At 53.5% G+C, this 26,251-nt stretch overlaps 1 protein-coding gene across 1 annotated transcript in view; it reads right to left on the bottom strand.

Annotated features, from left to right (window-relative positions):
- Positions 1-26,251, bottom strand: part of CACNA1I (calcium voltage-gated channel subunit alpha1 I) — a 111,721-nt gene that overhangs the window by 72,110 nt on the left and 13,360 nt on the right. The window contains exons 2-4 of the mRNA XM_068970653.1: positions 20,754-20,865; positions 19,024-19,157; positions 920-1,017 (exon numbers count right to left, since the gene is read on the bottom strand). Of these exons, the coding sequence (XP_068826754.1) occupies positions 920-1,017; positions 19,024-19,157; positions 20,754-20,865 (344 nt within the window). The remainder of the gene's footprint in view (positions 1-919; positions 1,018-19,023; positions 19,158-20,753; positions 20,866-26,251) is intronic.

Below are 26,251 nucleotides of genomic sequence, written 5' to 3'. Positions count from 1 at the left end.
TTCTGCAAGCCATTTAACCTCTCTGAACCTCACATAGGTTGTCGAGGGGGTTAAGTCAGCCATCAAGATGTCAAAAGCCTGACACACAGGAGGTGGGCGGATGCTCTTGTAAGTTCCTGTCCTTCTCCATCAGGACAGAAGCTCCCTGGGGCAGGGCCCCTCACTCCTTTCCCGAATCCCCATTCCATTCCTTGACACCAGACAGTGGAAAAGAGTCAGGGGACCTCCTGGGCAAGTAACCTCGTGTCTCATCCAAGTCTCAGGTTTTTTCATCTCTTTTTCATGAGCACAGCCCACCTCCCGCTCCTGCCCAGGGGGACGGTAAGTCTCAAAAGAAATCACAGAGATGAAAGGCTTGCAAAGCGGTGTGAGTCTAGGCAGATGTCAGGGATTGCTGTTCTCAGATAATCTCTCTCAATACTAGGTGGGTGGACGGATGGGCAGCTGATCAGATGGGGGAGCCGAGTGGGTGGATAGACCTGCATGTGGCGGGGGGTGAACCTATGGGGGATGAAGTGGGGGATCAGGAGTTCAAGTTCCAGGTCACTTGGCACAAGTGGGGGGTCCAGGAGCCCCTCCCCAGTAGAAAGCTTCATGACACCTCCCTCCCAACCAACCAGCTTCTTTTCACACACTTGCCACATTGACTGCCCCACCCCTGCAAGGAACCTTGTCCCCAACAAGCCAGAAACTTGCTGCAGTATGAGTGCTTTGGGGACCCAGAGGCGTCAGGGCCACCCTCCAGCATCTTCAGGCCCGAGTAATGGCCCGAGAGGCCTGGGCAGCAGGGCCCACATCTGTACTGTCATGGAAGGGTCCCGTGCCCAGCACAGGCCTGGCACTGGGAGGTGTTGGGCAGTCTTGCTGAGTGTGTGAGTGGCAGGGTAGGCCTGGGGCAGGGCTGGGGGCACCAACTCACTGGGCACACGGTTGATGGCTTTGAGGGGCCTCAGGACGCGCACCGTACGGATGGCCGACAGGTTGATGTTCTGGAGGTCCAGGGAGTACTCGACCATCCTGCAAAGAGAGGGGAGGAGAGTGAGACCCAGAACTTGAAGGACGGTGGGGCCACGGCCAGACCAGCCATGCCCACCCCTGCCTGGATGGGGTAAGAAAAGTGGTCAGCAACCCCGGCTAAGCCCCAGTCAGCCCTGTGGCCTCGGGCTGTCCCCTTGGGCCTATCTCCTTCTCCGTAAGCAGGGCTGGTGACGTCCATTGTGTAGACTGCCTGAAGGAGCCCGGTAGATGTGGCCGGGGGCAGAGGGAATAAGGAGCAGAGACCCTGGGTCCTCAAAGCCTGTCCAGCAATGCACTGGCAGCTCCTGCCCTCATTTCCAGGGCAGCCCCCCAAACAGGGAGAAGTCACCCCATTCCCAAGGGGGAGAACAGAGGCGCCCAGAGGCCCCAGGCTGAGCTGAGATGGTGACTGGCCATCACAGCTACAGCCACAGCAGCAGCGTCTGGTGGAGCCCCCCAGTCCCTCCATCTCCCCAAGTCCCCAGGAACCCCCCAAGCCAGGGTTAGATGCCTGGATTTATGATGAGATAAGGCTGTAGGAGAGGTGATGTCACATGTCCCAGGTCACCTAGCAAACGGGTTTTAGAAGCTCAGTTCAGTTCAGTTCAGTTGCTCAGTCATGTCCGACTCTGCGATCCCATGAATTGCAGCACGCCAGGCCTCCCTGTCCATCACCAACTCCCAGAGTCTACCCAAACCCATGTCCATTGAGTCGGTGATGCCATCCAACCATCTCATCCCCTGTCGTCCCCTCCTCCTGCCCTCAATCTTTCCCAGCATCAAGGTCTTTTCAAATGAGTCAGCTCTTTGCATCAGGTGGCCAAAGTATTGGAGTTACAGCTTCAACATCAGTCCTTCCAATGAACACCCAGGACTGATCTCTCTTAGGATGGACTGGGTGGATCTCCTTGCAATCCAAGGGACTCTCAAGAATCTTCTCCAACACCACAGTTCAAAAGCATCAAGTCTTCGGCACTCACCTTTCTTTATAGTCCAATTCTCACATCCATACATGACCACTAGAAAAACCATAGCCTTGACTAGACAGAGCTTGATTTGGCATTACTTTGCCAGTAATGTCTCTGCTTTTTAATATGCTGTCTAGGTTGGTCATAACTTTCCTTCCAAGGAGTAAGCGTCTTTTAATTTCATGGCTGCAATCACCATCTGCAGTGATTCTGGAGCCCAAAAAATAAAGCCTGACACTGTTTCCACTGTTTCCCCATCTGCCATGAAGTGATGGGACCAGATGCCTTGATCTTCGTTTTCTGAATGTTGAGCTTTAAACCAACTTTTTCACTCTCCTCTTTCACTTTCATCAAGAGGCTTTTTAGCTCCTCTTCACTTTCTGCCATAAGGGTGGTGTCATCTGCATATCTGAGGTGATTGATATTTCTCCTGGCAAATTTGATTCCAGCTTGTGCTTCCTCCAGCCCAGCGTTTCTCATGATGTACTCTCCATATAAGTTAAATAAGCAGGGTGACAATATACAGCCTTGACGTACTCCTTTTCCTATTTGGAACCAGTCTGTTGTTCCATGTCCAGTTCTAACTGTCGCTTCCTGACCTGCATATAAGTTTCTCAAGAGGCAGGTCAGGTGGTCTGGTATTCCCATCTCTTTCCGAATTTTCCACAGTTTCTTGTGATCCACACAGTCGAAGGCTTTGGCATAGTCAATAAAGCAGAAATAGATGTTTTTCTGGAACTCTCTTGCTTTTTCCAGATCCAGCAGATGTTGGCAATTTGATCTCTGGTTCCTCTGCCTTTTCTAAAACCAGCTTGAACATCTGGAAGTTCACGGTTCACGTATTGCTGAAGCCTGTCTTGGAGCATTTTAAGCATTACTTTACTAGCGTGTGAGATGAGTGCAATTGTGCAGTAGTTTGAGGATTCTTTGGCATTGCCTTTCTTTAGAAACTCAAGCCAGCAGCCATCCCAGTTCTGCCCCCTCTCTGTCTCTGAGTTTCACCTGGTCTCTGAGAGGCCAGGCTTCACAGGCCACAGCTCGGGGGTGTGGCAGGCAGGCAGTACTTGACCTGTAGGAATAACCCCCTCTTTTGGGGCACACCCATCGGCCAGCCCCTGCAAGGCGTGCAGGCTCCAGCCTCGCAGGCTCACTGCGCTGTCCCACTCCAGGCCTTCCCCCCACTGTCCCTTCCGCCTGGAACACCTCCCTCCTCTGTGGAAGCCTTAATCGGGTTTTGTACAGAAGTCCCTGGAGACTTGGCAGTTTCTCCACACCTGGGTCCATGATGAGCCAGGCCAGTCTAAGCGCTACGGACCCAAGAACGACTCAGACTGGCCCCTACCATCAGGAATTCGCAAGGAGGCAGGGCAGAGACTCAAAGGCAAAGACGGCCCTGGAGCCCTCACCGCGGCCCTCCTTCTTATCCTTGGGGCCTCTCCCCACAGGCCCGCATGCCCCTCCCACCGTCCACTAGTCCAGCAGCAATTCAGAGACAGTCTGCCTCCTCCAGGTGGCCTTCCTGGATCTCCGCAGCAGGCAGATCTCAGGAAGCGGGCGGGGGGCCTGGGCTGTACTTCCCAGCACGTCCACCAGATCCTCCCTGCCCAGTCGCTACCTGCTCCCCACCTCTGAAAGGCAGGTCCCAGGGGCCTGCCACCCCAGCCTCACCCCGGACGCCCCAATCACCAGACCTGGGCGCTCAAGCCTGAGACTCGGGCCTGGCTGCCAGTTCCACCTGTCACCGCCATCAGTGGAAATGAAGGCTTTTCCTCCACACCGTGCAAACCTGTCCGACTGTTGTGAAGCTGCCCGCCCCCCACCCTCCCTCGCTGCTTGAAGAGTAATTGAGTGAAAGCCTTGCTTGCCTCAAACGCCTCCATCCATCCCCCAGCTTTCTGGGGCCCAGGTTTCACTCCCCCTCTTTGTCTCCTCTCTCTTTCACACACACACACTCACACAACCCAGAGTCAAACGCCTGCACACAACCTCTGGCGCACACACACATACACACACACTCCTTGAATGCCCTCATCCACACTCGCTCCTACCAGAGCCCAAATTCGGATGAAGGAATGTGACAGAGACCTCAGAACTAGAGGCAGAGACCACCAGGGGGACCAGAGGAGCGGGCGGGAGGGGATGCGGGGTGGGGACAGGGGGCAGCAGCCAGGCAGAGAGGGCGAGGGCTGAGCCGCCCGGGGGCAGCGGGTGACGTGAGAAGGGGGCGCCGGGGGAGGGGGGCTGCGTGAGGATTCCGTGCGTGGGCGAGCCAAACTGTCATTTTCCTATCTGGAAGAAAGAGCTCTCCAGGCAGCCCGGGAGATGTATGTGATGGAGGCGCTGTGGGGGTGGCACACGTGGGCACACAAACAGGCTCTCCCACTGGCACACGCACGCACACACACACACACATGCCAGGTTGGGGACAGCCACCCCAGGGCAGGCAGCCAGGCCCAGCTCCAGCCAGCCCCTCCGCCTTCCCCCATCCCCACCAACACAGACCCTCTCCCTTCTGCCTGGTTCTATTCCATCCTGGCAACCGGCTCAGCCGGTGCCTTGCTAGGTGTGCTGGAGGTGGGGGGCTCCCCAGCCATGCCAGACGGAACCCACCCAGGGACTACATTCCAGGAGCCCCGGCCACACCTCTGAGCTCCAGCAGGTGCCAGTCCAGGATTTGTTCACGTCTCACAATAAAAATAAATAGCTGCTTCACAGGCAGAGGGGTAGGCAGAGGAAAGAGAACGGATTTTGAGGGCCTCTTGCGTGTGTTCTCATTATTCACCTCAGTTAACCTCCTGAGTGCCCTCGACATCACTCAGATCCTGCCTCAACCCTCTCCTTGCTCCCCTGGACCAGGGCAGACCCATGGCTGCAGGCCATACAGAGCTCGCTCTGCGCTGGGAGCCCTCAGGACAGTCGCGCCTGGTCCCTGACTGCCCCGCCCCACTCTGCCACGCGGGCTCCGTGCTGCCGATCCCCTCCCAAAGAACGCACAGTCCACAGTCTGAGACTAAAGCTTCTCAATTAAGTCAGGAGCATCCACCATGGCCCTGACCCAGGATAGGCTGGAGGGCAGGAATGGGAAAGCACAGGTGCCCTGCGCACTCAGGACCGATGGCGAGAAATCGGGCTCACCCTCCTCATGCGCTTCTCTTAAACAAGCGGGGCTGGCCCCTGCCTCCTGAGCGCAATACACGCTATGACTCGATGTCACCAAGGCTCGCTATAACCCAGAGTAGTGAGCCCTAGAATCTGAACACCTCCTAGACCCCAGCCCTCTCGTGGAGGCTGATCTGACTCTTGTCCCATCTCCAAAGGGGACGACACAGCCACAGGCTGGCGGACCCAGACCAACACAGTGGCTCTGCCCCTTCCGTTCACCTCTGACCTGATCCTCCACTGCAAAAATTCCCCTGAGAATTCATCAGTTGCAAGCCCCCAGGTCCCCACGGAAAAACTCCCCAAGATAAATTTCTTGAAGAACTTAGTGCCAAGATCTTGGCTCTGAGCTTCCTGGTTGCTACTGCTAAGTCGCTTCAGTCATGTCCGACTCTGTGCAGCCCCATAGACAGCAGCCACCAGGCTCCCCCGTCCCTGGGATTCTCCAGGCAAGAGCACTGGGGTGGGGTGCCATTTCCTTCTCCAATGCAGGAAAGTGAAAAGGGAAAGTGAAGTCGCTCAGTTGTGTCCGACTCTTGGCGACCCCATGGACTGCAGCCCACCAGGCTCCTCCGTCCATGGGATTCTCCAGGCAAGAGCACTGGGGTGGGGTGCTGTCGCCTTCTCCGAGCTTTCTGGTAGTCGAGTCCCAAGGGGAAATGCGATGAGTCACTGAGTCCCTGGCAGCATGAGCGACCTTGGCCCTGGGAATTCCTCTGCCTGAACACTTCTCCCAGGTCCTAACTCTCTTTCCTGTATTCTGTGAACCTATCGGGGTGTCCTGCCGCAGCCGCATCTCCTGTCTGGGGGAGCAAGACCAGGTACAAATGCTTTCAGAGGCAGAGAGTAAACAGCAGGCACACGGTGAGGAATCCAGCAGATCTCACAGTTCCCTGAGAGGAAGAGGATGGAAAGCTGCCTGTTGGACAAGGATGGGGAGACAGGAGCCAAGCGAGGGGCCGGGAGGTAGGAACCGCAGGTCTGAGTCTCTGCCCCGATGGTAACTGTACCCACCAGCCCAACGTGGACAGTCACTGACAGCCTCAGCACCCTGCCCCGGCCCAGCCACCGTCCCTCTCTGCTGACAGCTGCAGCAGCCTTGGTGAGCCCAAAGCTTCTGAAACGCAAAGCTAGCTGCATCACTCCTGGCCTTAAACCCTCAATGGCTCCCCACTGCCCTCAGAACAAAGTCCAAGCCCCTGAGCAGGGTCTTCACGGCCCTGCAGTCTGGCCTCGGCCCCCTTCCCCCACCCCTTGCTCCTACTCCACACCTCTCGGGCACCAGGCGCACTGAGCTCACCAAACACACTTCCCTGACCCTTTCCTTTGAGTGGAGCCCATCCTCCTCACTCTCCGCCTTCAAGACCCCCTCCTCCAGGAAGCCCTGCTCTCCCCTCCCTGCACCGCGGGCTGCCCTCACCCCTCTGGGCTCTGGTTCCTCCCACACTCTGTTCACACCTCCAGTCTGGCTTGGGATCCCCCAACACCACCTCAGCCAAGGACTCAGGAGCCTCAGTTTACTTGGGAGGTGATACCAGGAGGCCCAGAGAGGGAGCAGAGAGGGAAAAATCAGCAAGGGGCTGTTAGTGAGCAGATTACCCTGCAAACGCAAACAGAGTGCAATCCCAGTGGGGACCCTGACAGGCTGTGTGCATCAGACCTGGACCAGCGGGGGCGGGGCCAAGGCGTTATCCCTGAACAACCGGCTGGATACTGGCTGGGCATCTCTCAGACACAGCCTGCTCCAGCCCCACCACACAGAGCTGGCACAGCACTGACTCGGGGAATCTATGCAGCACGAAGAACACCTGGGACGGAAGAAGCCACCTCCCGCCTCGGGAGAGCTGAAGGCACATTCTCCCCTCAACCAACAAAAGAGAAGGGGAAGAGAGCTGCTCTGTGGGTGAATAACCATCCGGCTGACTTCCCTCAGGCCCCAAGTAAGACATCACTTGCAGGAGTGAGAAATTAATCCCTAATTACACAGTTACTTTGTCGTGCAGCTTCAGTGCTAAAAGTCTAAAAAAAAAAACCAACAAAACCCCCCCACTACCTCCTGCCAGCTCCCAAGTGCCTAATTAGGTAAGTAATTTTGCTTTAAAGCGAGCGCGTTCGTCCTGACATCACCCCAGGAGGAGGGTGACTGCACCCAGCTCCCGGATGGGGTGTCAGATGGGGTGTCGTCTGGGGAGAGGGGCTCGGGTGTGTCCACGCTGAAGTGCAGGCTATGCCAGGGTGGGCGGACAGGTTGGACACCTGCTCTTAGGGCCCTCCTCACGGATTCCAGCTAAGAAGCCACCCCCTTGTACTGTTCCCCTGGTTCCCAGGAGAGGCACAGAGACCCAGGCCCAGTCTACTGCCAGACACTGGCCCCCACGACCACCACCAGCCACCGTGACTAGTTCAGGATGGGCCGTGAGGAGCTGCCGGCCCTTGAGCCGGGACTGCAGAGGAGAGATGCTCTCCCTGGCTAAGCCACCACCAGGAAACCCGGAGGCGCTAATGGCCATCTTGCCTCCGTGGTGGCCGGAAATCTCTGCCAACACAGAGGAAGGCAGAGGCCAGAACCGGGGCGAGGCAGGATCCTGACCATATGGCTGGAGCACTCCCCCCCAGCTGCACCCAAACAGTGGATCTGTGCTCTGTCCTGCCCAGGCACACGAGCCAGCCCCTTCCCTTTGGAGCTTAGGTGTCATGTGAACTGGTTTCTCTCCCTGGCAACTCGCAGAGTCCTATTGCTTCAGAGGGCTTTCCGGAGCACTCGCCCTGTGCCAGGCATTTTACAGCCCTTCCCCTGGAGGAAGTAGGGAACCCACCCTAGAAGCTGAGGCACAGACAGAGCCCAACTGAGCAGTGAGGGGCCCAGGAGCTCTGCACAACCTGCCCCCCACACTTCATCAGTCATCAGGTCCGGCAGAGCAACTCCCACAGCCAGCCAGTAAATCGGACCGGCAGCATGTGGAATAGGGCCAGCAACTGTGGAGGCTGTGTTACCCAATGTTTAGAGCACAGAGCCTGGGTTCCAATCCCCGCTTGGGGTTTGCACCGGGTGACCTTGGCAAGTCACTGAATTGACCTCACGGAGTCGATGAAATGTGTTCACATGGGGATTCAGCACCAGGACAGGGTTTGGCACACGAAAGCCAGCCATTATTACATCACAGCCTTATTTGCTGCCTCGGGGCACACTGGCCCACGAATCACATGCTCTCTGCTTAAACCATTCCCTGGATCCCACTTCCTCCCGGGGGAAGCCCAGGCGATAAGGGCCTCTGGAGGCTCCCCAACCAAGACTCCATCACCACCCACAATTTGCCCTGCAGTCCAGGCACACGCGAACATCTCAGTTCCCCAGAATACACCAGCAGACATGCCTCTGTATCTGTCAGCCCCTCTCCCTGGGACGCCCTTCCCAGCTTTCAGATCCCACCCCAGGGCACCTCTGGCTCGAGGGGGTGCTGTCGTTTCCCTGTTCCTCAGGGCATGGCTCAGAGCCCTAGTTAGGTCCCCAGTCCCCTCTCCAGCACCTGGCTTGGAGGCAGCTCCCCCTGCCAGCTTGTCAAACAAATAACTTGAGGGACAAGATCAGAAAAAAAAATAAAAATAAAAAATCTAGGAGCTGACAAGAAGCAACATAAAATGACTGAGACTTAACATCTTTCCAGGAAATACCCCTCCCAGGAGATGATTTCTGAGTGTTACTGATAAAAATAGGGTGTTTCCTCAATCTTTACGAGGGACTCACAGGGCTTTCTTAAAATGTAATGTAAGATGTAGCTAATGGAAAGGAAGCTGAGATGCTGGAAATGGCAACTCATCTGTCAGGAGGCAGCTCTATGATGACTCAAGCTTGAGTCAGGTGGTAACTAGACCACCAGCTTATGCTACTATCCCAGCACTCAGCACATAGTAGGTGTTCAGTGGAGGGAGGACAGGAGGGAGAGAGGAAATCAGGGAAAGAGAAAATTAGGGACTGATAATGTTAACCCTTGACTCTGGCCAGTGTTTTATGACTGGTGGTCATTATTGCCCAGATACCGTCACACAATTCTTATGAGACCAGAACAAAGTTTCTTTCTCTTTGCAGGGAGCAGATTGCACTGGCTTCCTTGCTACACGCAGGCTTTCTCTAGTTGCAAGCAGGGCTACTCTTCACTGGGGTGCGCAGGCTTCCCACTGTGGTGGCTTCTCTCGTCGCAGAGCACGGGCTCTAGAGTGGTGGCTCAATAGTTGTGACGCGCAGGCTTAGTTGCTCCGCGGCATATGGGATCTTCCCAGAACAGGAATCGAGCCCATGACCCCTGCATTGGCCGGTGGATTCGTATCCACTGTGCCATCAGCGAAGTCCAAGAACTGGGTTTCTTAAGCCTACCTGACAAAGAAACTGATGGGCTGAAACCAAGTCAGGCCAAGTTCAGAGTAAAGGAGGAACTGGGGGCCACAAAAGAAATTTGGGGACCTCGGCAGCAGGAGACCCTGGGCCATCTCTCCACAAGGCTGTACACAGGGGACAACACTCAATGGCTTTATCTCTGGGTAGAGTTGCCAGGTAGATAGAGGATGCCCAGTTAAGTCTGAACTTCAGGCAAACAGTGTTATCATTTTTTAGTATATATCCGAAATATGCCTCCTGACTGCCTCCCACAAAATTCAGCTCCCTTACTCCAGAGTAGTCTTGGCACCACGGCCGGTGGGCACAACTGCTGGAAACCAGATAGGGATTCTATTGGCTCCACCAGAGCCTCAGGGAAAAAAGTCCCTCTTCCGGGACTCATCCCACATCCTTCTGAGAGCTAGTGAGGCCGTCCAAGTCCTCCAGGGCAGAGCGACTGGGATCTTTTGGCCTCTGAAAAGGTAAAACCCTTCAGGTTGCAAGTCAGGATGGGTTCTGGGGACAGTCATACCTGAACACATCACACAGTCCCTACAGGCTGTGTGACCTGAGGCAGGCTGCTGATCTCTCTGAGCTTCCATTTCCCCAGTTGGGAAATGAGGTTAACAACCTCAAGTTCTCAGGACAGCTGGGGAGTAAGAAAGCACAACCCAGTCAGGAAACCTTAGTTCTGACAACCCACCTAGGCATCATCACTGATTTGTGCCTACCTGGAGCTTCCTTCTCTGCTTGTAGGTAACAGTCCTGGGATTTGCCAAATGCACCCTCCCCATTCTCTGACCGTGTGGTATGAGAGAGGTCAACCTCACACCTGGCCCAGGGCATATACCTTGACCTAGCTCCGGCCAATCAGAGTGCTGCCTCATTTAGGCTACAGTGATTGGCTCAGGGATGAGCACATGACCCTTTCCAGCCAATCCAAGCCAACGAGGCTCTCTCCCACTCTGCTTAGAGTGGCTAAGGAAGCAGCGGTCTCTTTCTGTTGAACTGGAGGGAGAAGTTTGTGCCCTTCTTCTGCCCACCCCCCTCCAAACCAGAGGAAATCTGCCATGGATGGAAGTCCTCAGTCAGAGGACTGAAAGGAGCTGTAGGATGGGAGGGCACACTGCCTGGTGACATCTTTCAGGATCCTGGATTGAGCGGGTCCTAAAGTCAGAGACCCCTGGACTTTCAGGAAAACGGATAGTAAGCTTCTTTAAACAAGGTTCAGAGGGTTCCTGTTTGTATAAACTGAAAGAATCCTGACTGATTTATGATTGACTGGTGTCTGGCTTGTCAACCTGTAGCCTGAGACTCTCTGGTGATTTACCCCCTACCCAGTCCTCCATGCCTTCTAGCATCCTGTTTCCATGGAAATGGACCAGAGTGGTGATCATCATGCTGTCTCTCCCTCCCACTTTATTCCATATGCAAATGGAGAATCATCCACACCAGGACTTTCCCTGGAACCTTCCCAGGTCCACACCCACCCAAGGGCCGATTCAGCTAAAAGAAAATGGCCCCAGATCCCCCAGCTCTGCAGTGACAGGACACAAAGATACGGAACAAATATGGAGCTTCCCCTCTGTGCTGGCCCTGGGGCCAAGTTCCAGGGACTCTGGGACAATGGCTCAGCCTTGGCCTTGCCCTGGAGCACACAAGCCCTGGAGGAGACAGAGCCCAGGATAAATCAGGGTCTAAAGTCATAGACCCAAGAGGATTCTACCTGGGCCTGCCGACATGTGCCGTGCTTCCTTGACCCAGAGATCATGCACATAGAGCCGTGCAGGAGGCAGGCAGGCAGCAAAGGCTTCGGGAAACAGCCCGGTGGTGACCCTCTCACACCAGTAACCACAGCAAGCCTGCTGGTGGGCACCAGCCTCTGCAGAGCTTCCACGGGTTGGCAATTAACTTTAAATTTCTCAGCAGATCATGTACATCCCCAGACAGCCCAGGCAGGGCTCCTGAGGCTCCAATTAGGACTTGGAGACATGGTAGGGCCACAGCTTTGGCCAAGAGCAAATGAAGAAACACAGGAGAAGAGGGTGGCAGACTCTGAGAGTTGCCCACCCAAAGTGCACTCTCTCTTCTTCCAATCTTGCCTGGCCCCAGGGAACAATTCTTGATTGATTTACCCAAATTCAATGATGTTTTCTATTCTCCTAGCTTCCCTTGCAGCTAAGCACAGCCATGAGACCCAGTTCTGGCCAAGTGTGCTGGGATGGGGAAGGATCTAGAAAAGAAAATGTCGTTTTCCAGATCCAAGTAGACACGCACAGCTGGCATAGTCCTGTCTCCCTCCACCCTTCCTGCCTTCAATGCAGACATGACGCCCACAGCTTCAACAGCCACCTTGTGCCCATGAAAAGAAGATCTGGAAAATTACAAGGACGTCAGCCCCCGCATCACAGAGCCATTACTGGTAACCACTGACCTCGGAACGTCATGTTATGTCGGGAAAAACATCCCAGTATTTGTGCTGTGGTCAGATGTCCTGTTAACTTGCAGTCCAATGCATCCCTGACAGATACACCAGCAAGTTACACAGAACCAGGATTCGATGCCAGCCCACGGAGCCAAGCTGCCTGGATGCAACTCCTGGCTCTGCCCCCTACTAGGTCGTGACCTCGGGCAGGTCACTCCCTGTCGCTGTGCTCATCTGTGAAACGGAACTGACCACAATCCTTCCCTCACAGTGCTAGTCTGAAGATTCGGCGAGATAATGCACAGCATCAGGCCTACAGTGAGTACTCCGCAAACAGTAGATGCTCTTTCTTTTTTTTCACCTGGATAATGCCTAAGAGGATTCAATTCCTTTTGCTTTTTAAAGTCCCACTGATGGGCCACTTTGGACAATAGGAACTCTCAGCAAGCATCCACAGAGGGGACAAGCCTGCCTGATCTCTTTAGAAAGCTCTAGTTCAGGGATAAGGAACAATTCTTATTGACATTTTGTTGCCCGAGAGCTTGTAAGAGTCGGGTTGGAGAAGCTGCCCCCCTCGCACTCTGGGGAGAAGCTGTTTCCAGGGCACGATAGATCCTGGCCCAGCCCCTCCTCCTCCTTCCTCCCTGGCCAAGGTGCAGAGTTCCTGGTGTTACCGCTATTCGTGTTAATATTATTAACGATGACAGAAATTTTTACGTGTCCCCACTGTTTCATTGACAGAGCACATCTGCTTGTCTTGAGAATTAATTCAGATCCTGGGCACGGATCAGAGACGGAGCCCTCCCCAGGCCTCTTCTTCTTCCTGTGGTTCCCAGAACTGGGAATCATGCTCACCACTCGAAGGACTCCTGATGAGGAGCTCTGTGAGGGTCCAAAGAACCCAGACCCACCTGGGCATTTGCATAAAATGCAGATGCCTAGGCCCTCTGTACCTGCTGGGTCAGGATCCCCTGGATGAGGCCCCAGAATCTGTATTTTAACCTGTGCCCCAGTAACCCTGTGGCTCTCTGAATTTCAAGGAGCAGAGAGAAGGGGTACAAGTTTGCACATATGTTTAAGAGCCCATTCCTGATCAGCTCATGCTTATCCCTCAGCAGCTCCATTTTCCACGCCAAGGCCTTCTCCAGGATCCCATCATAGTCAAAAGCTTTTAAGGGACATCAGACTCAAGGCCACTCCTGTTCCCTGAGCTCCTCCAAGGCGGGGCCCACACCAGCCATGACCTTGGCCAGGGCACTGGCTCAGACTCATTCTAGAAAGGTCCCTACCAGCCCAGCCCTACAGCCCTGGCTCACCATGCCCACCCCTCCCAGACACCAGTCATCAGAATTCTTGGGAAAGATTTTAACAGAGGTACCCAGACCCCTCCCCACAGCTGTCAATGGCCATTTCATGTGGTTTTATTTTTTTGGTTAAGGGAGGTGGTAGTATTACCAGTATGATGCAGCAAGGGAGATATATAGATAAAGAAAATCTCAAGTTCAAAGAGAATGTCAGTGAATATTTCACGACCTCCTAATGGACTAAGGCAGAGATGCATAGCTTAAATAACACAGTGAGGTAGGTTCCACTATTACCCACTGATGAGTGGGGCTTTGTCACACACTGGAAGAGCCTCTAGTGAGGTGCCAAGGGCCTTGCTGTCCTGGGCTGATCAAGCACAGGAAGAAAATGTAATGAGTGATGGAAACAAGACTCTAAGAGATCATTGTAAGATGAAATTAATAACAATAAATGCAAAGGTGGGTATTTGTGTGTTTTTTTAAAAATCACCTGTGTTTAGCTCCAGGGTAGGAGAGGCCTGGCTTGGAGAGCACACAACCTAGGGGGGCCAGGGAGCGAAGCCCCTCAGCAGGCCACAATCCCGCATGGTCCCGGGCGAGGGCAGTCCCTTTTCTCTCCCACAAGTCATCAGTGGGAAGCCGGGGTCCTTCCCCCCAGCCAGGGACCAAGACAGCCTAAAGTAGGTCCGGCAGCGGAGGCCACCTCCCCTCCTTTGACAAACAGCGGGAGAGGCTGGAAACATTTTATATGGGGAAGGGGAGACTCAGGGAGGAAATGAGCCTCTTTCCAACGTGTGAAGGCTGTCACGAGTCTTTTGGGGACGCCCTTGCTGGAATGGCAATCCACACCAGTATTCCTGTCTGGAGAATTCCATGGATGGAAGAACCTGGTGGGCTACAGTCCATGGGGTTACAAAGAGTCGGACATAACTGAGCCCCTAACACCTCTGAGCGGTCAGGCCCCTGCCCCCTCTCTGGCCTCGTCTCTCAGCACCCACCCACCCCATGGGTCCCTGGGCTCTGACAGCCTCCTCTTCCTCAAATAGCCCCTCCAGGCCCCCTGCGTGCTGTCCCCTCTACCCAAGACACCCTCCCCAACCCCTTGCTGGTCAACCCTTACCCCTAGGCCTCTCTTCCTCAGGAAGCTGTATGCAGACCCACTCCACACCCTCATGGCCCTCTACACTTTGCTGCGACGGCTTTGGTCCCAAGCAGAATTTATCTAGAACTTTATTATCTGTTTTATAGTGTTTCCTAAATCGTGAGCTTTATGAAATCACAGCAGCATCTGTCTTGTTCCTTTCGTGTGCCCCCTGCGTAGCACCTGGTATGCAGTAGGTGCTCAATAAATGCTGACTTTGTCAATGAGTAAGTGTCGAGATCCACCATCAGGCGGGAGCTACAGGAAGACAAATTTCAAACTCCTTGAAAGAACTTTCCAGCACATTAGGCTGGACATGAGTTTGAGCAAACTCCGGGAGACAGGGAAGGACAGGGAAGCCTGGCGTGCTGCAGTCCATGGGGTCGCAAAGAGTTGGACACAGCTTAGGGACTGGACAACAAAAGCTGTCCCAGTTTGCATTTGGCTGCCTTGTGAGTTGCCTCCAGTGGCAGCACACAAGCAGGGGCTGACTGGATATGGAGGTGAAGGCTCTGACTTCTACAGGCACCTTCTGGTGTGGAGGTTCTGTCTTCTCTGTGCTTGAAAAGTGAGCCAGTAATTTGGGGATAAGGAGGAGCAGGAAGGAAGAAAACGTCCTCAGGATGGCAGGCCTGTTGCTCAGGAAACGGGACATTTATAGCTGCGGGCTTGGGTGGGACTGGGTGAGGGGAGCTGGGCTCTGAAGCCCAGGCTTGTGGCTCCCCATCCTGCCTTCTGCACCCACACCATCCCTAGGCACAAAGGACAGGAAGGACCCAGAGCTCTGGGTCACCAGAGTTCCTAGCATCCCACATGGGGCTCTTCATGACTCACAAAAATGTCTCTGTTGAGCCCACCGCCAACCCAAGACTGGCTACGTAACTCCCAGGACCCAGTGCTAAGTGAAAATGTAGGGCCTCTGTTCAAAATGTATTAAGAATTTCAGAACTTCTCTGGTGGTACAGCGGATAAGAATCTGCCTGCCAATGCAGGGGACCCGGGTTCGATCTCTGGTTTGGGAAGATTCCACATACCTCGGGGCAGCTAAGCTTCACCACTACTGAGCCCATGTGCTGCAAACACTGAAGCCCAGGCATCTACAGCTCTGCTCCGAAAAAAGAGAAGCTGCTGCAATGAGAACCCCACGCACCACAACTGGAGAGTAGCCCCTGTTCGCCCAGACTGGAGAAAGCACGCGCACAGCAACAGACTCAGCGCAGCCAAAAGTAAGAAAAACTAACGTAAAGTGGAATCTTTTGAAGAAAAGAATTGCAAATATTACGTGTTAACACACATATACGGAATCTAGAAAAATGGCATAGATGAAACTGTTTGCAAAGCAGAAATAGAGACACAGACATAAAGAACAAATGCACAGACACCAAGGTGGGGAAGGGCTGGGTGGGAAGAACCGGGAGGTTGGGGTTGACAGAGATGTATTACTACATATAAAACGGGGCTTCCACGTCTAAAACTGGTAACTAATGAGAGCCTCCTGTGTGGCACAGAGAACTCCACTCAGGGCTCTGCGGTGACCTAAACAGGGAGAAAACCCAAAAGAGAGAGGATATATGTATACATACAGCTGACTCGCTTTGCTGACACAGCAGACACTAACATAATATTGTAAAGCAACTATACTCCAATAAAAAATTTTCAAAGAAAGAATTCCATTGTGGAAGACCAACAACCACTAGAAAAAGAAAAAAGAATTTCAAACTGATGAAAGCAGAGCATTGCACCAAGTATGGGGCCCTACGGGGCTGCACATGTACCCAGCGCTCCCTGACCCCCCAGGAGGCTGCTGGCCTGTGGACCCCACCCCTGTCCCGTCTCCACCCCAAAGACCAAGAGAAAATATCAAACGGAGACCTCGCCACAATGCTGAAGCCAACCCAGATCCTTAGACCACTCAGTTTAGATCCTTATTGTCTTTTTTTATAAATATGAGCAGACAGAGGGGAACCGCTAAGCAATAGAGGAGACTCTTCAAGGCAAAAGGGCAGGGCGGGGGCATTCATGGGAGGCAGTCAGTGGAGCCAGCAAAACAAATGACTTCCTTGAAACAAGAGTTAAGAAAAATCATCCTAAAATTTGGAATTTCGGCAAAGGAAGGGCAGCATTTCTCGTGATATCATTTGGAGCACTATTTAGCAGACCCATCTAAAGATTATTTCATTATCTGGGGGAACACACCTTGGTCTGATTCACTCTTTACTGTTAATTAAAGGTCTGGCTGCTATGAAATTACATGTGAACTTGGAGATATTTGTAAGTGGTTTCTGCCCAATAGAAAAAGATAACCCCAAAGATTACGGTTTTATGACCCTATAAGGCCATTAACCAGCTTTGATTCTAAGCACCTCATATCCCCAGGTTTTTTTTTCCATTACCTGTTTTCCTGATTCTGACAATTACCATCCTGCTGATTCCTCATTAATGAGTCGAATAAATTTGTAATATACATGTTCCTTCTAAGATTTGTGTGAGGGTAATTTTTTTTAACTTTCTGGAAATTATACTTTGACTTCAGGATCACTAAAGCCTAATTTGTATCTACGAAGAGATATGAGTGAATATTGCATCCATAAAAACAAGCTGCTCTGAAAAATAAGAAATTCAAGAGCAACAAGCAATCCTGAGAATTAAAAAGACACAGATGAGATGAACACTTCCATTAGGGGCAGTAAATTGAGAAAAGGACATTGTTAGTGATTCAGAAGGCCAAGTCAAGGAATTCTCTCTTAGTACAGATGAAATCTGTAAGAGAGGCGAACGAAACATGCAGAGAATAGAGAGAGGATGGAAATAACCACTTACTGGGAATTCTAGGAGAGAGCAAAGAATGGCCAGTCACCAAACAAGATACGGAATAATTTTTTTCTGACCTGAAGGATGCACAAGTCTTGAGTGCCAAAAGGCCCCACCGGAAGCGATCCCTGCCCTTGAGAAATGTCTGAATTCTGAAGGTAAGGAGAAAACCTTCAAGCTTCTAACAAAGCAAAAGCAGGTTTCTCCCAACAAAGAAGAATCAGATCTCTAGCGGCCTCGGCTGCAATATACGGTGTCGATTTGGATGATACCGCACGCAGAAAAACTGTGACTCTGGAGCCAGTGCAGACAAAAACTGCCCTTCACCCACCGAGATCAAAGGGATGTATGCTTGGACAGGCAAAACTGAAAAATGACACTATCCAAGCACCTTTTCTTTTTATTGAGTTGGTCAAAAAGTTCATTTGGATTTTTCCTTAACATATGATGGAAAAACCCAAATGAACTTTCTGGCCAATCCAATTAAAAAAAAAAAACTACTTAAGGATGTCCTCCAGCCAAACCAAGATGAGAATGAGCAGGAAGAATCTGACAAAGAGGGCAACACAGCTCCCACGTAGGGACCCAGTTTACCTTCTAATTCGGTCTAAATCATCGCTGATAATGTGGCTGTGGAACTGAATACAGCTCTGAGGAAAGGATACTGTCACGTTCTAAAGAACACCAGCGAGCAAACCCCTGCCCTTCAGGACACATCGGCGGAATTCAGTGTGTACATGGGGATACTGACCTCCCATCTCAGCCACCTGCCTGGCCACCCTCCCTGCAACTTCTCAAGGGCATCACACACATATCTTGGCACACACATGTATGCAAATCCACATGCTCTCACGGACACTGACACGTGTACACACTCACACACACACTCGTGGGTCTCTAGCCTCTTTGACCCTGCTTTCCACTTCTGCCATATTGACCATTACTGGGCATGGTTAACACCTGTCCATCTCCCAGCTGTTGTGCGTGCGTCACCTCCTCAGGCAAGTCGTCAAATCCCCAAGTCCCCAGCCTGGTGCAAAGATGCTCTCAGAGAATCATAACTCTTTCCCAGAGCCCTGGTCTCAGTGTGTGGCACGTTCACCCGCGTAGCTGCTGAATGCCTTTCTCCAGATGGTACTCGGGAAGGATAAAGCTTATGTCTAGATTTGCTTTCCTTCCTGCCCTGCACTGGAGACAGTGCTGACACTTGGTAGGAGCTCAGTCAACTGCTGACTGTGGGATGAATGTGCGGATGGGCCACCAGCCTGGCTTAACCCAGGAAAGGAAGGACAAGGCACAGAGCAGAGTCCAAGATGCTCCAAACAGGTTAAGTTGTCCCCTGACCTCTTTCTGACTATAGCTTACATCTGGGCAGAAATAACCACAGCCTGGAGTCAGACGGTAGAGTCTGTGCTGGATCTCTAACTTGCTAAGTGATCTAGGATGATAATAATAATAGCTCACATTTGTTGGGTGCTCACCTTAATGGAGCTGTCCTTTGTTATACATTATCCCCATTTCACAGATGAGGAAACTGAGGTTTAGAGAGGTTAAGTAGCTTTCTTAAGGTCACAGTTAGTGTAAAACAGACCCAGTATCAGCTGACAGCGCAGGAAGTCACACAGTTCACCAGAATGAGGGGGAAGGAATGTCTATTTGTCCAGGCCATTCAGGGAAGGCACATCATTCCTTCCATCACAGGGGCCCAGGAGGAATCCAGACAATAACACACAGCTTCATCATTATTACCAAGAAGCCCCAGAGATTATTTACATGATATCTGGCATGCATCAGAGGCTAGGACCTGTCTGATATGGTCTACCTACCCTGCCATGACAATGAAGAAATCCAGTCGGTTCCATGTGTCCCCAAGGTAGCACTTCTTGCCAAAAATGCCCAGGGCCACCATCTTGAGCACCATCTCCATGGCAAAGAAGACAAAGATGAAGTCGTCAAAGACCTGCAGGGGCAGGAGGAGGACAAGAAGCAAGGGACAGCGTGAGGTCCCAGAGCAGGACACAGGGTCGGAGCCACGGTGTGAGGTGGGAACAGGGGCACGGACACGAGGACCCAGGGAGAGACCTGGAAACATCTTCTTCTGGTCCGGGAGAGAACCTCAGAGGTCCTAGTCCAAGGCATTCATTTCACAGAGGAGGAGACCGAGGCCCAGAATGGGGAATGAGCCTGCCCAGGGTTTTCCAGCCCCCTCTATTTGTTCCCTAAAAGCAAGCATAATGACAAGGGACCCAGATGGGAGTGGGCAAAGGGGGGTCTCCCTAATAATTGCCATGCCCTGGGCTAGATCCTTGCTCTGCATTTCCTCTTCAGTTCTCTGAGTGACCCCTTGAATGCTGCCATTTTATCAATGAGGAACCGGGATCTCAGACTGCTTCAGAAACTTGCCACAGTTCCCACAGCCGTGAAGGGAAGAAATGACACTCAGGTCTCCCTGTCTCCTATACACACATGGAAGGAGCTTTCTCAAAACAGGCCTGACACCCGCCCTGGGCACAAGTCCCCATGATGTCTTCCTCTGCTCAGAAAGGAAGCCCCCAAATACGGCCACAATCACGGGCTCATGTCTATTTCCTGAGGATGGGGCCTGGGTGGAATCCCTCCTTCCAGAATCAATGAAGGTTAAAGACAATTCAATTCAACAAATGGAGGCTGAGCACCTTCTCTGTGTAGCTCATAGGTTGAGTGTTGGGGGCCCAGAGATGAATGCTCGCTAAATTCACCCCCTGGTAGGGAAGCCAGTCTAGTACTCACTGAAGTTAATAATGGGTTCTAACTCCACCAGGACCCTGGGGCCGGCCCAGGAGCTTGTTACCCACTTGGACCCCAGACCCACCTCAGATTCTAATTCTGCAGGTTTTGTATGGGCCGGGGTCTGGATCTTGAACATGTACCCCCAAGGGAATTGGAGAAACTGGGCGGCTTGGGAACCTCTGAGTCCTATAGGAACACAGGAAGCAGAGGGCAGTTCCTCTCGGGAGGAATCTGAGTTTCTCAGGGAGACAGAATTAGATGTTTCCATGCCTGTAAAATGGGTATAAACCCAACACCCTGCACTACAGGTGTACGTGTGCCATAGGGGCCAAAGGTCAGGCCTCCACCTGGGATCTCCGTGAGATGAGAACAGGAGAGGTCCAGGAGGCGGCTCCTAACGGCATCGACATAGTGACGGAGCTCGGCCTTTATCCGGATCACTGGGAGTGAGGGGCAAGGCTTTCTTCAGGGAGTGTCAGGCCACTTGTGCTCTACTGGATAGGGGGATGGGGATGGGGAGACCAGGAGGAAGTTGGTGATGGGAGAAAAGGAAGGGCATGGACTAGGGCAGAGGCCTCGAGACAGAGAGGAGAGGACGGAAAGGAGAGAGGATGGATGGGAGGCAGGTAGGACCAGCTGGCAGTGAGGCAAGAGGATGAGCGCAGCGAGGGCAGGACCAGGAGTGAAGAGGTGGCTAGGCGGGGCGGGGCGGGGCCTAGCTAGGATGGGCGGGTCCGGGGCGGGGCCTGAGGCGCGGGGCGGGGCGGGGCGGGGCAGCCGGCCTCACCTGCAGGATCTTGCAGCGCTCTGACAGGCAATCCATGTCGTCGCACGGCTGGTACATGCCGAGGGTCACGCAGTTCAGCAGGATCACCAGCATGCTGATACATTCAAACCACGTGCGCACCAAGTCAAGGACACAACAGCTGGGGGGCCATTCCCCCACCACCAACACAGATATCCACCCCATTGCCCCCCAGGTGCCTCCCCTGGTGGGTCAGTGCCTATATTTTCAAAGACCTTTTAAACAGCCTACCCCGACACCTCACAACAGACATGGCCAAATCCACCAGAGAACCTGAACTCCACTAAGCCACCATCTGCCAGGATGCCCTCCCCACCGCCCACCCCCGACCTCTTTGCCCCAGCCTGAATTCCCCCAGACCCAGAAAGGAAGAGGTCCCCAGAGTCCTGACTGGGAGACCATCTCCAGACTCTCCCAGCCTAACTCTGACTTCCTTCCTCTGACTGTCACTGCCTCCCTTCTCTGACCATCCCTCCCCTGCCCCACCCACGCCCCCTCCAGCTCTACCCAAGCCCTGGAGCTGAACCCTGCAGAGCGTCCGTCCAGCATGGCTGAGACTAGCCAGACACCCTGTACTTCCCTCCTCTCCTGTGGCTGGGTTACAGCTCATCGCCAGACTCCAGCAGTTCTGTGCCTGGGCTCCCCCCAGCCCCTGCACGAATCAGGGTGGGGCTCAGCCTCCTCAGGCACGTCCAGGCAGAAAGGCTCCTACAGCCAGCAGCTGGGCATGGCCTCAAGGGCACGTGCTTGGACCGAGTGAGTGGGCTTTCCAGGCCAGGCTGCTCTCCTCTCTAACACCCTGCTCCTTCCTGGCTGATTCCTACTCAGTCTTAGAACACAGCCCACTGATGTTCAGCCCCATACCTCCCTCCCAAACCTAGAATCCCCAAGCCCCCAGGGGAACCAGGGGAGCTAGAACCCAGAGGGACCCAAGGGCCTGGGTCACTCACAGGTTAACTTGCTGACACGTTCATTGTCTTTATCCAAGGCTAGAACCTACATTCCAAGGGGACAGGGTGGTGGCATTCATGCCCCAACAGTGACAAGCATCTGGAAGGAGCAAAATAAACGTCTGTCGTGATTGAGTAAACCTCTCTAGGTGCTGCCCACTCTGACACCCAAAGATTCTTCTTGAGTGTCCCCAAATGAAAGCTCTGGCCCCTCAATTTCAAAGCCCTTACTCTGACCTCAGATGCAGCTATGCCAGTCAGCCTCTCAGCCAGACCCCACCCAGCGGTGGGGTGAGGATCTCTTGCCTAATGGAAGATTGACCCAGTTTCCTTGGCAACAGCCTCCCTCCCATCCCCGGTCCTTGCTCACCTTGGGATACTGCCTTCCCTCCCGCCTCCCTGTCAGACCCTCCTTACCCCAACTCTGCTCCTTCCTGCCCCCTCAAACCTCTGCCACTCTCCTGCCACAGCCTGTAATTAACTTCAGTCGTTGCCAGGGCCCCCTTCTAGCCTGAGCATCGCTCCAGCAGCAGCTTCATCATTAATTAACTTTTTTGAAGTTCAAACGTTCTAATTACCAGCAAACGTCCCCCATCCTCTTTGCCTTTTCCCCTGGCCTGTTGTGCTATCTCTCCTTCCAGCCACCTCTTCTGCTCCCTTCGCCCTTCCTGCCAGCTTCAAGTTCAAAGTGCACTTGGCAGGTGTCTTCCAGGAACCTGGCACTCCCACTTCTTCTTCACCAAGGCCCTGAGCAGTGGGGGTCAGCAGACCCATTTTATGGATTAGGAAAACTGAGGTTTAGAGAAATGAGGGGTCTCTCCCAGCTCAAACAGCTGGGAAGCGCTGGAGCTGAGATTCACACCAGACCTGCTCTCCTCTGTGATGCAGGGCTTGTCTCTTCCTGTGTCTTTCCTTGCCCTCCTCTGAGGCCTCAGCTCATCTTCAGCGTCTCTCACCTGAGCCCTGCCAGCCTCCCTGCTGGCCTCCAGCTCTGGTCTCTGCCACTCCAATCTGCCCTGCACACAATCCTGAGGTGTTTGTGTGGCCAATACTATCCAAGCTCTTTGCAAGTGTTATTGCATTTAATCCTCCAGCCCTATTATAAGCCCCAGTTACAAGTGAGGAAACAGAGTCACAAAGGGGAATACACTTTTACCCAAGGACCCCAGCTGGAAAAAGGCAGAGCTGAGCTACAAAATCAGAGCCTGCTGTTCTTGCCCCATTTCGTCATCACTAAATTAATCTGGCTGAAGCCCAGTTCTGATTAGACCTCTCCCCTATTCAAAAGCCTTCCAGAAGTGATGGGAGGGAGGCTCCCATCACCCTCCCTAGTCTGACACCCACAGCCTCCTACACCCTGACCTCAATGCACTCTTCCAGCCTTCTCTCCCGCTAGCCTTGGCATGCACTGAACTTCTGGCTGTCCCCAATTACACCCTTTGCATGGGGTATGCATGCATACATTTCTACCAACATGCATATCCTTCTACCAACGTTACCAGGCAAACTCCTACTCATCCTTCACAGCCCAGGTCATCTGTCACCTCTTCTGGAAGCTTTGCTGAAGCACCTTTCCCCACTCACCTAGTGGGGGCTCAGCCTCCTTCCCGAAGTGCTCCCCACACACCTGGTCTAGCTCATATCGCGTTAATGAACTTGGCAGTAGTCATGACTACTGCCTGCCAGGCCCCTAGGGACATGGCCCTAACTCTTCTCATAGCCCACAGGGAGCAGATGGAGAAACGGCCCAGAGAGCTGGAGTGACCTGGCCAAGGTCACAGCCAGTGAGTTGCCTGAATGGTCTGACTTAGCGGTGCTGCGCTGCCACAGGGCCACCTCTGGTGCATGTCCCTCGAAAGGGGCAGATGGAGCGGCTTTCACCTCTAGATGGCCCAGCTTCAGGGATGGACAGTCTCAGCCCTGCCCCAAGGCACTCAGGGAAATCCCAGATGGCAGGGCTGGGCCCTTTCCAGGAGCCTGCAAGGCTCAGAAGTCAGGCCAGAGCTGGCATCGCTGTCTGCGGATCCTGACACACTCCCCACTGGCTCGGGGATCAAAGGCATAAGCCCTCCTTGAAGTTAAACCAGACCACGTGGCATGGGAAGGAGAGTGGTGGAAGGAGTGAAGGTCCTGGGCTGAGCAATTTGGTGGCCTGGCCCAGCGCCCAGAGCTGCCATCATTAGTCACAAGCACCGGGGAATTCTGAAAGCTGTCAAGCAGAGCTCCAGGACTCTGGGACAGTGCAAGAGAGGACAGAGGCCCAGAGAGGGTGGTACAGGATGGCCCGACTTGCCTTTGCCTGTCGGGCCCCTTAACCTCATGACCTTTGCCACAGGCGGGACTCCTCGTGCTGGCTCCCTGCACTGGGGAACAGGGCAGGCTGGGGCCCGGGTGCCAGCTCCACGAGGGCCTCCCATGGCGAAGCTCAGGGCCCCCGCCTGGCACCCAAGGCTCTGTGGTTAGGACCCTGCCACCTTGCCCACTTGGCCACCCAGACTCTCACGCCTCTCCAGGTGATCTTTGCCACAGAATAACCCCATCCCGGCCCTCACAGAGCCCCTGATCCCATCCCCCACTGCACAGAGGGGACACAGAGGGGCAGAGAGCATCCCAGGGACACGATGAGCCTGGAGCAGAAGTGACCCTCAGAAAACAGACTCCCCAGCCACAAGGTCCCTGAGCTTTTCGCTTTTCTAATGAAATAGCATATATTAATAATACGTCATTTAAACCTTGCAGTAAGCACATGAGGAAGGGAGCCCAGAGGCCCCAGAGCACAGACCCATGTGACTGTGGACAAGAACCAGGGCTTGTCATGTATGTGCAACAGGGAAATCCCTGTCCTTGTCCGCCTCTTCTATAACAGGCTCCAGGGGTTCCCATTCTTTGGCTTTGGGGCGAAAAAAAAAAAAGCCACCTCACCAGCAAAGGACTGAGAATCTCAGACTGGTGTTATCTGCTGATTACTTAACATGACCTTGAGTAAGGACAAGAGATGCGATCACAAACCCTTTAGACCATGGCTGCCTCCCAACGGCTGAACCTTCACTCACAGGCTTTAAATACAATCAATCTACAACTTGGAAAGTTGCCCTTCACCTTCAGCCGAGTCCCATCAACTGGCCGGTGCTACTGTTACCCCATTTTACAGATGAGGAAACTGAGGCACCAGCACTGGCTCCAGGGCTCCAGCCACAGCCACCCAGGGTCACATGGCTGGTATGTGGCAAAGTCAGGATTTGAACATGCTTCTCCTGACTCCAAACCCCATGTTCTCAGCCACATGCTGTGGCCTCAGGGAACAGGGCCTGGACTGGCACATGCTCAGTGGAATATTTGCTTTTCCCTTCCGACTGGGAGACTTCCCTGGTGGCTTAGACGGTAAAGTGTCTGCCTACAATGCGGGAGACCCGGGTTCAATCCTTAGGTCGGGAAGATCTCCTGGAGAAGGAAATGGCAATCCACTCCAGTATTCTTTCTTGGAAAACCCCATGGATGGAGGAGCCTCATAGGCTACAGTCCATGGGGTCGCAAAGAGTTGGACACGACTGAGAGACTTCACTCACTCACTCACTCACTCACTCCGACTGGGAAGGAAGGAGATGGTGCAGGAGAGGGTGGGAGGGGAAGCCAGTGAGGAGAGGGTGCCAGCCTCAAAGTCCCCAGCAAGAGCTGAGCCAGACCAGGAACATCTCCATCCCATGCCTGTCTTAAGAAGATGGGGTGTGACCTGGTAGGACAGGGCCACCAGCAAAGCTATGATGCCAGGGGCCCCCTTGAACCTGCCACTTCCTAAAGAGAAGACTGACTGGCTGGGCAATGTCCAGAGCCCAACCAGGCCCCTCAGGGCAGCCTCCTCTCCAGGAACCAGAACCAGAGGCCTGCACGGTTACCACGGCAACCACCACCCTCCATCCTGCAAGCTCAGCTGACAGTCATGGTTTCTGCAATTCCAGGGGGCTCTGGGAGGGTGGGTAGGGGATGGGAGTGCTCAGTTTGGCTGGGGCAGCCAAGTTTGTTTTTATTTTTGTCAAATCTGAAATCAGATCCATTTCCCAGTGTGCACTTCAGTTGTCTAAATAAATCAAGTGGAGGAAGCAAGCCTGGAGCTACATCCTCCTAAACCAGGGAGGCAGGGAAGGTGAGCCTGCCCCTATACAGAGCTCCCTCCTCTGTCTGTCTCCAGGGCATCCAAGGATGGGCACCCAGGCCTCAGGCCTTCATAGACCAAGGCCTGAGGTTCCAGACCCTTATTCTTGGGCCAGTTTTGTGCTCCTCCAAGGCCAGGTTCACAAGCATCCATGGAGCACCTACTGGATATCTGACCTGTGCATCAGTGTACTGAGATGAGCCAGGCTGGAGGTGCCCAGAGTGCTTACCTGTTCTAGGACCTGCCATGGTATGAGGCCACGTAGGATGCACTGTGCCAGAAGTGGCTACCATTTTGAATGTCGGCTATGTTGCAGGCCCTGGGCTTTAAAGAGGATATCCATTCACTTACTCACTCATTCATTCAACTTATCTTTATGA

This window comes from Capricornis sumatraensis, chromosome 4 (genome assembly GCF_032405125.1).
Source record: "Capricornis sumatraensis isolate serow.1 chromosome 4, serow.2, whole genome shotgun sequence".
NCBI classification, from domain to species: Eukaryota; Metazoa; Chordata; class Mammalia; order Artiodactyla; family Bovidae; genus Capricornis; species Capricornis sumatraensis.
Note: the sequence above shows the minus strand (reverse complement) of the source record. Positions and strands in the feature narration are given on the sequence as shown.